We start from the raw sequence: 14,818 nt of genomic DNA, 5'->3' as shown, positions 1-14,818 counted from the left end.
GTGCGGGGGATGTGAGAGAGAGAGAGAGAGAGAGAGAGAGAGAGAGAGAGAGAGAGAGAGAGAGAGAGAGAGAAACAGTAATTGGGGAGGGACAGACAGAGTGTGAGAGAGAAAGAGTGAGAGACAGAGAGAGAGAGACAGTGAGAAAGAGAGCGAGAGAGACCTATATTTACATATTTTCAGGAAAAACAGTTTCAAACACGTTACAAAAAGGACACTTTTCAGATTGTGAGATTAAAAATATTCACAAATGCATGTACCTCAAGACTACCAGAGAGAGGGAGGGGGTGAGAGAGAGGGGGGGAGAGAGAGAGAAGGTGGTCATTGAAACTGTCCTATGTCCTCCACTTATTCATGTCAATGTTGTTGTGTCTGGGACGCATCGTTAGAAAATACGATCAGACAAAGCTGGAGAAAGACACTTTGACAGGGTCGGGTGTGCTGGAGCTCCTGCAGCTCACGCGACCACAACCAGAAATTCTTCTGTTGCCGTGTGCAGTAGGAGTGTGAGAAAAAGGCCGTCTTAAATAAGAAAACAGATTAAAAATATATATATAAACGGCAAAAAGTAAAGTAGAAGTACAGTTCCATACACGGATTGCCATTTTTACTTGTTCGTTTGTGGCCTCAGCCTCTTGCCAGGGGGGCAGAGTTTCTATAAAAGGTGGTGTCCGAGGTGGGAGGGACAGCCCACCATCCATAACCGTTACCAGAACAGCTCTGTTGGTGTTCAGTCCTCGTCCGCTTCTTGAAACATAGACCTTGCATATTAACAAACATGCGCTTTCTGAGTGTTGGTTGGTTCTCTGGGGAGGTGTTGCTATTTCCTACAGAGAGCATGTGTCTGCACACAGCCGCCACGGCAGCCGTCTTGCCTTTCCATCAAAGAACGTATGAGGAGTATTATAACTAATGCAGCAAACATTGCACTATAACTAACATTGCTTCTTTTATAGTGCTCCTTTGTCCCCCACACCCCACCCCCCACGTCACCATGATGTTGCAAATATTAGAATGACACATCAGGCACGTATTTACAGTAAATTCTTGCAGATTTACTGTAAATACGTGTGGATTGTGTTTACTGATAACACAAGTCAAAATGGTCCCCTGGCAAAACAAGGCGTGGTCAGGTCTGACTGCTGAGGCAGTGGCTGTTTGGGCGTGAGCGTTTCTACAATGGGAACAAGAAAAGGTGTCATAATGTACACCAAATATTTGCAGATCAAAGGGCGAGTGCTACCTCCATATGGTATCAGCAGATCTGAACCTATCAAGGCAGGAGTAAGGTCCCTTTAGGCTGACCAGAAAAGGACCGGCTCATTTTTGACCTGGAAGCAAAACATCATGGTAGCTTCGCTGGTGTCTGTCCTAACCCTGGCCCTGCTGATCTCTGCGACAGGTAAGAAGCCGGGTCATTCACATCTCTGTGGCACGGGGGGTGGGGTGGGGGTGGGAGGTGGGGGGGGATCATCATAGGTCATTGCCCTGATTCCCACTGGCATCATTTGAAGCAGTTTGCTTCTTCCCATCCGGCAGTTTGTGGAGTTGAATTGTGAACTGCGATTGCATTCTGACATATTTCGCTTAAAACATGGACGCAATTTGTCAATTTCTACACCGTGCGGTAAAACCCGGGTCGAATTTGACTCAACAGATTGCATGTTATTGTTTTTTGCTTTTGTTTTTGTTTTTCTCTCGCCAGATTTTGTCTGTGGCCAGGAGATACATGCTTCTAAGGACCCCTTACCTGTCGGCAGCAATGTCACGCTGAGTGTGTCCAACCACACCACAATCACTGTGGGGCTCTGGCAGAAGAACGGCAATACTATTGTACTTATCTATCCAGGAGGTTTTAAAATAAGTGATGAGTGGAAAGACAGGGCTACATTTAACCCCAATTCCTCGGCGTTGACCATAAGATCGCTGCAACTAGCAGACTCTGGATTGTATGCACTACAGTCATTGGAACCAGTTTTTCGTTCTCAGATAACATTGTCAGTCCAAGGTAAGTGACTCAAGACTCCCCCCTCCCCACACCCCCCCCTCTCTTCCTTTCATTCTTTCTGACTTGGTCATTTACTCATTTACCGCTTTGTGCAGTCAGTGCATACAAAACTTGCTATTGGTACATACTTACATGCAAGCGCACACACACACACACACATGCAACAACAGCCTTCTCTACCTCTATCTCTGCCTCTTTCCTCTATCTCTGCCTCTTACCTCTATCTCTACCTCTATCTCTGCCTCTTTCCTCTATCTCTTCCTCTTACCTCTATCTCTTCCTCTTACCTCTGCCTCTTTCCTCTATCTCTCCCTCTTTCCTCTATCTCTGCCTCTTTCCTCTATCTCTTCCTCTTACCTCTATCTCTTCCTCTTACCTCTATCTCTTCCTCTTACCTCTGCCTCTTTCCTCTATCTCTGCCTCTTACCTCTATCTCTTCCTCTTACCTCTGCCTCTTTCCTCTATCTCTGCCTCTTACCTCTCCCTCTTTCCTCTATCTCTGCCTCTTACCTCTATCTCTGCCTCTTACCTCTATCTCTGCCTCTTACCTCTCCCTCTTTCCTCTATCTCTTCCTCTTACATCTATCTCTTCCTCTTACCTCTATCTCTTCCTCTTACCTCTGCCTCTTTCCTCTATCTCTCCCTCTTTCCTCTATCTCTCCCTCTTTCCTCTATCTCTGCCTCTTACCTCTATCTCTGCCTCTTACCTCTCCCTCTTTCCTCTATCTCTTCCTCTTACCTCTATCTCTTCCTCTTACCTCTATATCTTCCTCTTACCTCTATCTCTTCCTCTTACCTCTGCCTCTTTCCTCTATCTCTCCCTCTTTCCTCTATCTCTCCCTCTTTCCTCTATCTCTGCCTCTTACCTCTGCCTCTTTCCTCTATCTCTGCCTCTTACCTCTCCCTCTTTCCTCTATCTCTGCCTCTTACCTCTATCTCTTCCTCTTACCTCTGCCTCTTTCCTCTTACCTCTGCCTCTTTCCTCTATCTCTGCCTCTTACCTCTCCCTCTTTCCTCTATCTCTCCCTCTTTCCTCTATCTCTGCCTCTTACCTCTATCTCTGCCTCTTACCTCTCCCTCTTTCCTCTATCTCTTCCTCTTACCTCTATCTCTTCCTCTTACCTCTATCTCTGCCTCTTTCCTCTATCTCTGCCTCTTACCTCTATCTCTGCCTCTTACCTCTATCTCTTCCTCTTACCTCTGCCTCTTTCCTCTATCTCTCCCTCTTTCCTCTATCTCTGCCTCTTACCTCTATCTCTTCCTCTTACCTCTATCTCTCCCTCTTACCTCTATCTCTGCCTCTTTCCTCTATCTCTGCCTCTTTCCTCTATCTCTGCCTCTTACCTCTCCCTCTTTCCTCTATCTCTTCCTCTTACCTCTGCCTCTTTCCTCTATCTCTGCCTCTTACCTCTCCCTCTTTCCTCTATCTCTCCCTCTTTCCTCTATCTTTGCCTCTTACCTCTATCTCTGCCTCTTACCTCTCCCTCTTTCCTCTATCTCTTCCTCTTACCTCTATCTCTTCCTCTTACCTCTATCTCTGCCTCTTTCCTCTATCTCTGCCTCTTACCTCTATCTCTGCCTCTTACCTCTATCTCTTCCTCTTACCTCTGCCTCTTTCCTCTATCTCTTCCTCTTTCCTCTATCTCTGCCTCTTACCTCTATCTCTTCCTCTTACCTCTATCTCTTCCTCTTACCTCTGCCTCTTTCCTCTATCTCTCCCTCTTTCCTCTATCTCTGCCTCTTACCTCTATCTCTTCCTCTTACCTCTGCCTCTTTCCTCTATCTCTGCCTCTTACCTCTCCCTCTTTCCTCTATCTCTGCCTCTTACCTCTATCTCTTCCTCTTAGCTCTGCCTCTTTCCTCTTACCTCTCCCTCTTTCCTCTATCTCTCCCTCTTTCCTCTATCTCTGCCTCTTACCTCTATCTCTGCCTCTTACCTCTCCCTCTTTCCTCTATCTCTTCCTCTTACCTCTATCTCTTCCTCTTACCTCTATCTCTGCCTCTTACCTCTCCCTCTTTCCTCTATCTCTGCCTCTTACCTCTATCTCTCCCTCTTTCCTCTCCCTTTCCTCTATCTCTCCCTCTTACCTCTCCCTCTTTCCTCTATCTGCCTCTTACCTCCGCCTCTTACCTCTATCTCTCCCTCTTTCCTCTATCTCTGCCTCTTACCTCTCACCTCTGTCTCTTTCCTCTATCTCTGCCTCTTACCTGTCTCCTTCCTCTATCTCTTCCTCTTTCCTCTATCTCTTCCTCTTACCTCTATCTCTTCCTCTTACCTCTCCCTCTTTCCTCTATCCCTGCCTCTTACCTCTCCCTCTTTCCTCTATCCCTGCCTCTTACCTCTCCCTCTTTCCTCTATCTCTTCCTCTTACCTCTCCCTCTTTCCTCTATCCCTGCCTCTTACCTCTGTCTCTTTCCTCTATCTCTGCCTCTTACCTCTCCCTCTTTCCTCTATCTCTGCCTCTTACCTCTGCCTCTTACCTCTATCTCTGCCTCTTACCTCTGCCTCTTACCTCTATCTCTGCCTCTTACCTCTATCTCTTTCCTCTATCCCTGCCTCTTACCTCTCCCTCTTTCCTCTATCCCTGCCTCTTACCTTTCCCTCTTTCCTCTATCTCTTCCTCTTACCTCTCCCTCTTTCCTCTATCTCTGCCTCTTACCTCTTCCTCTTACCTCTATCTCTTCCTCTTACCTCTCCCTCTTTCCTCTATCCCTGCCTCTTACCTCTCCCTCTTTCCTCTATCCCTGCCTCTTACCTCTCCCTCTTTCCTCTATCTCTTCCTCTTACCTTTCCCTCTTTCCTCTATCCCTGCCTCTTACCTCTCCCTCTTTCCTCTATCTCTTCCTCTTACCTCTCCCTCTTTCCTCTATCCCTGCCTCTTACCTCTGTCTCTTTCCTCTATCTCTGCCTCTTACCTCTCCCTCTTTCCTCTATCTCTGCCTCTTACCTCTGCCTCTTACCTCTATCTCTGCCTCTTACCTCTGCCTCTTACCTCTATCTCTGCCTCTTACCTCTATCTCTTTCCTCTATCCCTGCCTCTTACCTCTCCCTCTTTCCTCTATCCCTGCCTCTTACCTCTCCCTCTTTCCTCTATCTCTTCCTCTTACCTCTCCCTCTTTCCTCTATCTCTGCCTCTTACCTCTTCCTCTTACCTCTATCTCTTCCTCTTACCTCTCCCTCTTTCCTCTATCCCTGCCTCTTACCTCTCCCTCTTTCCTCTATCCCTGCCTCTTACCTCTCCCTCTTTCCTCTATCTCTTCCTCTTACCTCTCCCTCTTTCCTCTATCCCTGCCTCTTACCTCTGTCTCTTTCCTCTATCTCTGCCTCTTACCTCTATCTCTGCCTCTTACCTCTGTCTCTTTCCTCTATCTCTGCTTCTTTGTCTCTCTGTATCAATCATTTCTTCTTCTTTGCTCGTGTAATGTACACTAACATTTAAAAGCAATGGAAAAGCTAACACCCATGTATCCCTATATCCACTGATGCTTTTGCAAAATGTGACTTTCGTTTATAAAAATACCTGGATAAGAACAAGGTAGGGTGTGATGCAACAGTTCTATTCTTTGTTGAAAGATGACCATTACCCCTTTTTGCCATTGTTCATTTGACCTTTTGGACATTACTAAGGATCATCTGATGAAGTTGTTCTTTTTAAAGCACTTTGACGATTACCATTACTATTATTATTATTATTATTTTTGTTGTTATTGTTATTATTGTTATCTTTTGTCTAGCACCTGCTATTAAGCAAGAACCCCACATTTCACCAGTTCAGTTAAGCAAAACAATGTGATTAATTCTCTCCCTCGCTCACAGAGCCCATTTCAAATGTGAGCCTGCGGGCCAACGCAACCAGCCTGGTGGAGTCCAATGACACGGCAGTTCTCACCTGCTCTGTGGCTCAAGGCTCCTCCCTCTCCTACCAGTGGCTGAACGGCAGCTCTGAGGTCACAGCTGGTGGGGCCATCCTCATTAGCGATGGAGGCAGGACTCTCACTATAGTCAATGTGACCCGCTACGACAAGGGACCGTTCAAGTGCAACGTATCCAATGACATCAGCGCCGACGTCAGTCAGCCTGTTTATCTCAACATCAGCTGTGAGTTTGCTCTGAAAAGCCACCGGGCTCAGATATTCACGATGAGCTATTGGACCTCTTGAACCTGCCATCCGACTCGAATCTGACAGACGTGGATGGCTAACATCAGTTTTAGAGTGACAGCAATCCTTAAAATGATTTTGTGTGTGTGTGTGTGTGTGTGTGTGTGTGTGTGTGTGTGTGTGTGTGTGTGTGTGTGTGTGTGTGTGTGTGTGTGTGTGTTTAAACACAGTTTGTAATGACAATCTGCAGGTGCAGTACTTCATTCCAGCCTACCAATTCATTTATGAAATGATCATTGTTAGAGATATTAACACGCCGTTTTTCCTCGTTCCTCGGCAGATGGCCCGGTAGATCCGACAGTGATGGTCAGCCCTATGAAGGCTGCCTATAAAACTGGATCTGACATCACACTAAATTGTTCCGCTGAGTCCAGTCCACCGGCGAAAGTCAGTTGGCTCTTTGATGGGCAGTACCTCAACCAGTTTGGCTCCCCACTTCAGCTGGAGAGGGTCAAAGAAAACCAGACAGGGAGTTACAAATGTCTCCTTTACAATGACGTCACAAACAAGTTCAGCAGCGTCAGCGCAGTGATCAGGATTGTGGGTAAGGGCTGGCTATATTATAGAAGATGACTTATTCTCCCTGACATACAAGCTGTTCATTGACTTTGGAACTTCTTTCACCTTTGTTAGAGGTTATGTCCTGTTAATTATGCTTATAAATAGTATAGCTGAAGCAGCATGTGTGAGATAAACCCAGATGTTCTCTGCTTTTTCCATCTTCAGAACCGATATCTGAGGTTGTGGTGAATGTTATCGGTGGACTACCAATACAGGATAAGTCGTTTACTTTGAGCTGTAATGCAACTGGGCCTGTGGACTACATCCGCTGGTGGATGAATGGACAAATCATCTCTGCCAACAATGTTACAGTCCTCGACAACACAACCTTGACCCTCAATGGAATCCAGCAGTCAGATAGTGGAGATTATCAATGTGAGGCTTTTAATGCCGTGAGCAACAAGACCAGTAGTCGATACAAAGTTCTGGTTAACTGTAAGTAGAAATAATGACCCTGTCCGTCTGTCTGTCTGTCTGTCTGTCTGTCTGTCTATCTAAATGTATTAACATATGAATCAGTCTCTCTCTGTCTGTCTGTCCACCCATGTATCTGTCTGTCGGTCTATATATTTGTCTTTGTATCCAAATGGTATGTGTATATAGTATGTCTCTGTGTACCGATACGTATCTATGTATCAATACTTGTTTGCCTATATACTCTCAACCTTTTTCGGGTGGTGTGTGTCTTCCTCAAGCTCGGGTCCTCTACCAGAGGTCTGGGACTTTGAGGGTTCTGTGCAGTATCTTAGCTGTCCCCAGGACCACGTTCTTCTGGACAGAGACCTCAGATGTTGTTCCTGGACTCTGCATCTGCTGGAGCCACTCTCCCAGTTTGGAAGGCACAGCCTCTAGTGCTCCTATTACTACTGGGACTACTGTAGATTTCACCTTCCACATCCGATCTAGTTCTTCCCTCAGCCCTTGGTATTTCTCTAGCTTCTCATGCTCTTTCTTCCTGATGCTGCCATCGCTCGGGATTGCTACATCAATCACTAATGCTGTCTTCTGTTCCTTGTTGACCACCACAATATCTGGTTGGTTAGCCAGCAGCTGGATAGCTCAGTTGGTAAGAACGTCAGCTTTCGATGCCGGAGATTGGGGGTTCAAACCCTGGTTGACTTAGACTCCTAATGCTAAACAAGCCAGCTATGATATGGACTAAAGCTTGGATGTGAGTGAGTAACATGAATCAAGTCCTACCGGCTCGGACGTCACCCGGGTCAACAAGGTCCACGTCAGATGTTGGGAAACCAGGGCAACCTGATGAGAAAAGGGCTACTGGAACAAGACATTCATTTATGGACAAGGACAAGAACCTGGAATTGATGGAATATATACATAAACATAACCAATAAATTAAAAAAAAACTATTTACCGTACATTGTTTAATGTTCAAAGATGGGTCGGCGAGACCAGTAATCATGGGATCGTCCCTATCCCTGACAGGACCACATGTGACCTTCAACTTCCTCACAGCCTCCCAGTCAGTTCAGCTGGTTCTTTAACGGTTTACTGGTAGCCAACACTTCAGTGTAACTGATGAGCCTTCTGACCTTAAGCACGAGCGGGCGGTATATCTGCATGGCATATAACACCATCACGGGTCAAAACAACACCGCATACAAGATGCTCACCATTTTGTACTGCATGGCGGGACGGTTTCTGTCTCAATGAATTTACCAAGTACTGTTCTGCCGACGAGATTATAGAGTATAGATTATTGACTACTGCAAACTGTTCTCTTCTCTCACGTCTTTTCTCTCTCTCTCCGAATGATGTCTTCTCCTGTGTGTGTGAATGGTGTGATGTGAGTCTCCCCTGTGTGCATGTGTAGTCTGTCCTCCTGTCAGGTCTACATAGTGATGGTGGTCGTGCGGCTCAGGTCCTGGGCTGTTCCGGTGGCATCTGGACACTGCTTGGCATCCTCCTCATCAAATTCTTCATATATCTTATAATTCTATTGTATTTCTGTTATCCCCTTTCAATGTTGTATTCTGTAAATTGTGTAGACATAACATCCATTGCACGTCTGTCCATTTTAGGAGAGAGATCTGTTGCCCTCCCGGAGGTTTCCTCCTATTTTTTCTCCCTGTGTAAGATTTTTTTTTTTTTAGGGAGTCATTCCTTATCCAAAGCGAGGGTCTAAGGACAGTGTTGCTGTAAAGCCCACTGAGGCAAATTTGGAATGTGTGCTATTGGGCTCTACAAATAAAACTGACTTGACTTGACTACCAAACATTAGGGTGACCTTATGCTACTGTTAGCAACTTACAGATCATTTTACACTACACATACGAAATGTACAAAACTGGGATTTGACTCAACACCATTCACGCACAGCATCAACAAAAGTGGCTTGAAAGTAGGGTGAATGTGTTTTCTTTGAGGGCGATCTTACATGTAAGCTAACCTCTGTGTGTTTAGATGGGCCGGAGAAGCCCACTGTTACAGGACCAGACCAAGTAATAGCGGGACACAGAGCCACTTTCAACTGTTCAGCATCCTCATATCCTCCCAGTGTCTACAGCTGGTTCTTTGATGGTTTCCTGTTGGCCAATACTCCAGAGTATGTAACAAGACCTCTTTACTCAAATATGAGTGGGAAGTATATCTGCATGGCCTACAACAACATCACTGGCCGTAACAGCTCAGCCTACAAGATGCTCACTGTAGTTGGTATGTTCCACCTTCTTTCTATCCATCCATCCATCCATCTATCTATCCATCTATCTATCTATCTATCTATCTATCTATCTATCTATCTATCTATCTATCTATCTATCTATCTATCTATCTATCTATCTATCTATCTATCTATCTATCTATCTATCTATCTATCTATCTATCTATCTATCTATCTATCTATCTATCTATCTATCTATCTATCTATCTATCTATCTATCTATCTATCTATCTATCTATCTATCTATCTATCTATCTATCTATCTATCTATCTATCTATCTATCTATCTATCTATCTATCTATCTATCTATCTATCTATCTATCTATCTATCTATCTATCTATCTATCTATCTATCTATCTATCTATCTATCTATCTATCTATCTATCTATCTATCTATCTATCTATCTATCTATCTATCTATCTATCTATCTATCTGCCTGCCTGCCTGCCTGCCTGCCTGCCTGTCTATCTATCGTAACTTTTTTCCCCCTCTGTCTTACAGAACCAATAGTAAATGTACAGGTAGAAGTGGCTTTGAAACCCGCCATAGACGGTCACTCTTACATGCTTCACTGTAACGTGACCGGAACTGCTGACTATGTTTACTGGATGAAAGATGGCGGGCTGCTCCACGTCAACAAAAGAATCGCCCTGTCTTGGGATAACAAGACGGTCACCTTCAACCCAGTGGAAAATACTGATAGCGGAGACTACCAGTGCATGGCTGTTAATATTGCGAGCAACATGACCAGCCACTCCTACAATCTTCTTGTTAACTGTACGTATAACTCTTTATGTGCTTAAGTCTCAAGTCAAAATCCCCACCATCGTGACGTAATGTGTGCTTTGTGGTGCATATCCTTGGCTGCAAGATTATGACCTTGTCTTATTGTGGTGATTGGCTAAGGACACAGTCTTTCGTGTTATTACAGTTGGACCAGAGGGCGCGCACGTGTTTGGACCATCTGTCGCTGAGACAGGAACGCATGCGAACTTCAGCTGCGTTGCCCCCTCTGTTCCTCCCAGTTACATCAGCTGGTTCTTCAACGAGACCATAGTGGCCAATACCTCAATGTTCATAACGGACGCTCTGGCCCTAAACATGAGCGGAGTATACACCTGCATGGCCTATAATAACGTGACGCAGAAAAACAGCACAAACACCACGACACTCACAGTCATCGGTAAGGCACGTTTGCGTGACTGTTTCACCACCTTCGTTGTTGCTTTCAGATTTCTTCCCACCAAGCAAAGATAGTGGTGTGATGCTAAAGGAAAACTCTGGCATTTTCTCAACCTAAGCCCTATTTCGAGCAAACTCGTGTCAGCCGACTGCTGTGCACCAAGCTGCAATGTAATCCGTCGGGGCAATAGCGCTCACCAAATTACGTCCACCCAAAGAGCTCCTTCGTGGCGCTAGCAGACTTGAGAGGAGTTAGCCAGTAACCCCATTCAAACAGGACTGGTTTCTCTAAGGGAGGTCAGGTAGTAAAATGTATCATGGTGCGCTATTCAGTCATTTTAATTCAGTCCGGATGGGTCATGTCAGTGTTTTTACCTTCTACCCAAGTAATAATTCCAGCCACAAATACCTACTGTTTTTCAGTGAACTCAAAGGTGCTCTGGTAATTTTAGTCCCATCTGGATAGACACCAATAACATGAATGCAAATTTCAAGATATTAATCGATGCAGTGATGCACTTTGTGCAGTCAAACATTGTGCAGGCAGAGGGGCACAAACTCACATCCCCGCTCCCAAATGCACTCCCACACTTTGGGGTTATGATGTTTCCCAGTTGGCTTTGAAATCGTCCCACACTCCAAATAGATCTGAGGGAAAGGGTTTATTTTCTTGTCCAATGTCTTGTTTTTGCTTTTTTTGGATTCTGCGTTGGCTTTTAGATTGCGATTGATGTGTGATGTCCGGATCCCGGTATGTCCGACAGTTATCTTCCTCTGACTGTCCATTTAGAGGTCAACTGGATTGATGACTTGAATTAGTGAGGATTAATGAAAATACTGAATTACCTATGATTCCCTGTGAAATCCCTTCCGATTGGGGCTTTAGCCACAATATCTAGTTGATACAATCCATTTCTAATCCGGACCATCTCGCTCTTTAATCCCGTGAAGAGTAAGTAGGTGCAGGAAGAGAGCAATGGAAGCATTAGTAAGAAATTTCAAAAAAGTTCCATCACTTTGCTGGCTGACTTCACCATGATTGTCTTTTCACAATGGAAGCTGTCTTAACACACTTCTCATAACATTCCCTGAGTCAGTTGCTGCCCAAAGAGAGCTCTTTTAGTGGATGTTATTTGGCAAGTAAGTGCCATTGCGCCGAAGGGTTACATGACAGGTTAGTGCAGTCGTTGGTTGTCGCTAGCTTGCTCAATGCTGAATCAATTAAAAAAATTCTGCAACCCATCGCTCTGTTTGACTCCTAACAATGACTCCTAGTACAACCTATTGAACTAGCTAGATCTCAATCATGATGCACATATCTTGTATATTTGTAACTGTACTTTGCTCCTTCCTTCAGAGGCCATAGAGTCGGTGATGGTCAAACCCAACTCAATTCCAATAGATTCCAAAAACCTGACTCTGGCCTGTGAGGTTACCGGGCCCTATCACTCTGTCTACTGGATGAAAAACAACACGAAGCTTGACTTGAACTGCTCCACCCCCGACTCAAACATGTGGCACAACTTTGGAAGCAACTTGCTACACTTCAGTCCAGTGACAGTTCATGACAATGGGAACTATCAGTGTGTTGCTACCAACCTCGTCGGTCCTCATAAAAGCCCCGAGTACAAGCTGCTGGTGAACTGTGGGTGTTTGAAGACATGCTCAGTCAATGCTCTATAATAAATTAAGTGCAATGACATTTACCATTTCACTGTTCACTGTCTTGACTGATCTTGTCTCTGCAGATGGTCCGGTGACTATGAGTATCGTTGGACCTCATTCGGTGGCGCTGGGCTCTGCGGTCACTGTATCGCTGAATTGCTCTGCTGACTCTCAGCCGACTAGCAACTACCAGTGGTTCTTCAACTACAAGCCATCCGTGATAGAAAACGGGCCGGTTGTGACTATAAAGGTCTCTAAACAGAACATGGGGAACTACACATGCGAGGCCACCAATCCCTTGACCAAACACACAATGACCCAAACCAGCGCACTCATTATCACAGGTGAGTGAGTTGTTTTGACTCTCATGTGGTCACTCAGATATCCCCAGTGTTCATTCAGTACCGATGTACTCAGTTGGCACGACAGTTATACCACCTGTTACATGAAGTATGAAGCACAAGTTACAGGTGCTTAATGTCTAAACATTTGATGACCACCAGCCCAAAGTGCTTTAATCCGTTCAAACAACAAAATTTGTCACTTTATTGCATTCCTCAGTATTTGAGACACATATTGACCATTTTAAGTCTCTAAAATCATAATGCTTTGTGCGGGCATGGGATAACTAATTCTCGGAATAACCTGTAGAGATCGCTAAATTGGTATTGTACATTGGCATTGGTGACACTAGCCCCTCATAAACTGTACAGCAATGGAATGCTGTTAGCTGATCACCAGCTTCGTTAAAGTAGCCTACTTATTTCCCTGCAGTATTCAAAATATGCTCGTAAGCCATGAGCACTTAACAGTTCTGTCCTTTGGATAGAATTTGCTTATAAAAGCAAACACTTGGAGGCGGCACATTGGCGCCTCACAACAAGAAGGTCCTGGGTTCGAGCCCCGGGGTAGTCCAGCCTTGGGGGTCGTCCCGGGTCATCCTCTGTGTGGAGTTTGCATGTTCTCCCCGTGTCTGCGTGGGTTTCCTCCGGGTACTCCGGTTTCCTCCCACAGTCCAAAGACACATAGGTCAGGTGAATCGGCCGTACTAAATTGTCCCAAGGTGTGAATGTGTGTGTTAGCCCTGTGATGGACTGGTGGCCTGTCCAGGGTGTCTCCACGCCTGCCGCTCAATGACTGTTGGGATAGGCTCCGGCATCCCCGCGACCCTGAGCAGGATAAACGGTTTGGATAATGGATGGATGAATGGATTGCTAAATTTTACCTGAGCAGTCATGTTATCATATTGGTGCCACAATCTTCAACTGGTGGACATTTCATTTTGCACTGGCTTCATTTCCTCCTACTCAGTACAATTTTCTTTTCATACCTGATTTCTCCCCCCCCCCCCCCCCACTTGTCTCTCCCTCTCAGGCTATGCATCTGCCCTCCCAGTCCAGACGCGAGGTGGTTTAATGCTGATTGCTCTACTTGCCCTGTTCTTCCCTGTGGTCAGCTCTTGCTCCCTCTACTGACTTTCTCAGTGATCTAAATAAAGGGGTAGGTATACTGAGTGCAGTTACATACTCTGTTTTTGCTAGGACATAGCTAATTATCAGCGCTTATTGGTTGCTATGAAGGAAACCTAGAATGGATGGCCAACCTTTGGGATGGCCAAATTTAAGTGGAGCTTTTTTTTTCTGTATAAATTATTTCATGATCACCACGTTGCGTTTTACCAGATTTATCTTTAAGATGCAGCACAGCGCATTAGTTTCCTGCCTGAAAGTACAAAGGAAACAAAAAAATTCTTCTAATGATTGCACTGAGAATTTTCTATGCATTCCTTTATTCAATCTTATTATTGTTGTTATTGTTGTTGTGTTTGTTATACCTTTGAGTCCATTTTGTAAAGTATTGTGTGTTGTTTCTTTAATTTTACCGGTGAAATGACGTAAATAAATTCTGAGAATACCTTAGTACCTCAAGGCCTCTGGTGTCTGTTCAAGGCTTGCACCTTATATCAGCGGTAGTTATGCATTACTGTTTCGCATGTGAAGGGGCATCCTGATCTACTACTACTACTACTACTACTTTCGGCTGCTCCCATTAGAGGTCGCCACAGCGGATCATCCGTTTCCATCTGTTCCTGTCCTCTGCATCTTCCTCAGTCACACCCGCCACCTGCATGTCCTCTCTCACCACAGCCATAAACCTCCTCTTTGGCCTTCCTCTTCTCCTCTACCCTGGCAGCTCCATATTCAGCATCCCTCTCCCAATATACCCAGCATCTCTCCTCCACACGTGTCGAAACCATCTCAATCTTGCCTCTCTTGCTTTGTCTCCAAACCGTCCAACCTGAGCTATCCCTCTAATATACTCCTTCCTAATCCTGTCCTTCTTCATCACTCTCAATGAAAATCTTAGCATTTTCAACTCTGCCACCTCCAGCTCCGTTTCCTGTCTTTTCGTCAGTGCCACTGTCTCCAAACCATATAACATAGCTGGTCTCACTACCATCTTGTAAACCTTCCCTCTAACTCTTGCTGGTACCCTTCTGTTGCAAATCACTTCTGACGCTCTTCTCCGCCCACTCCACCCTGCCTGCACTCTCT

The 14,818-nt window shown here is 45.2% G+C and overlaps 1 protein-coding gene across 1 annotated transcript; it reads left to right on the top strand.

The window, feature by feature from the left end:
* Window positions 1–1,211: 1,211 nt before the first annotated feature.
* On the top strand, window positions 1,212–14,191 carry ceacam1 (CEA cell adhesion molecule 1). The gene is made up of 11 exons (XM_056286116.1): window positions 1,212–1,402; window positions 1,706–2,008; window positions 5,826–6,107; window positions 6,450–6,713; window positions 6,896–7,165; window positions 9,155–9,406; window positions 9,918–10,193; window positions 10,348–10,599; window positions 11,956–12,243; window positions 12,347–12,607; window positions 13,638–14,191. The coding sequence occupies exons 1-11, from the start codon at window positions 1,348–1,350 to the stop codon at window positions 13,736–13,738; spliced, it is 2,604 nt and encodes an 867-aa protein (XP_056142091.1). The 5' UTR covers window positions 1,212–1,347; the 3' UTR covers window positions 13,739–14,191.
* Window positions 14,192–14,818: the final 627 nt, after the last annotated feature.

The sequence above is a fragment of the Lampris incognitus genome, chromosome 9, assembly GCF_029633865.1.
Source record: "Lampris incognitus isolate fLamInc1 chromosome 9, fLamInc1.hap2, whole genome shotgun sequence".
NCBI classification, from domain to species: Eukaryota; Metazoa; Chordata; class Actinopteri; order Lampriformes; family Lampridae; genus Lampris; species Lampris incognitus.
The sequence above is the reverse complement of the archived record's forward strand: the minus strand, read 5'-3'. Positions and strand labels throughout refer to the sequence as shown.

What these genes read in the sequence shown, in the direction of transcription:
- ceacam1 (XM_056286116.1), top strand. Translation starts at nt 1,348, where the DNA reads ATGGTAGCTTCGCTGGTGTCTGTCCTAACCCTGGCCCTGCTGATCTCT. An exon ending in GATAACATTGTCAGTCCAAG is followed by an intron (nt 2,009 to 5,825) that starts GTAAGTGACTCA and finishes CCTCGCTCACAG; the next exon opens with AGCCCATTTCAAATGTGAGC. An exon ending in CACGACACTCACAGTCATCG is followed by an intron (nt 10,600 to 11,955) that starts GTAAGGCACGTT and finishes TCCTTCCTTCAG; the next exon opens with AGGCCATAGAGTCGGTGATG.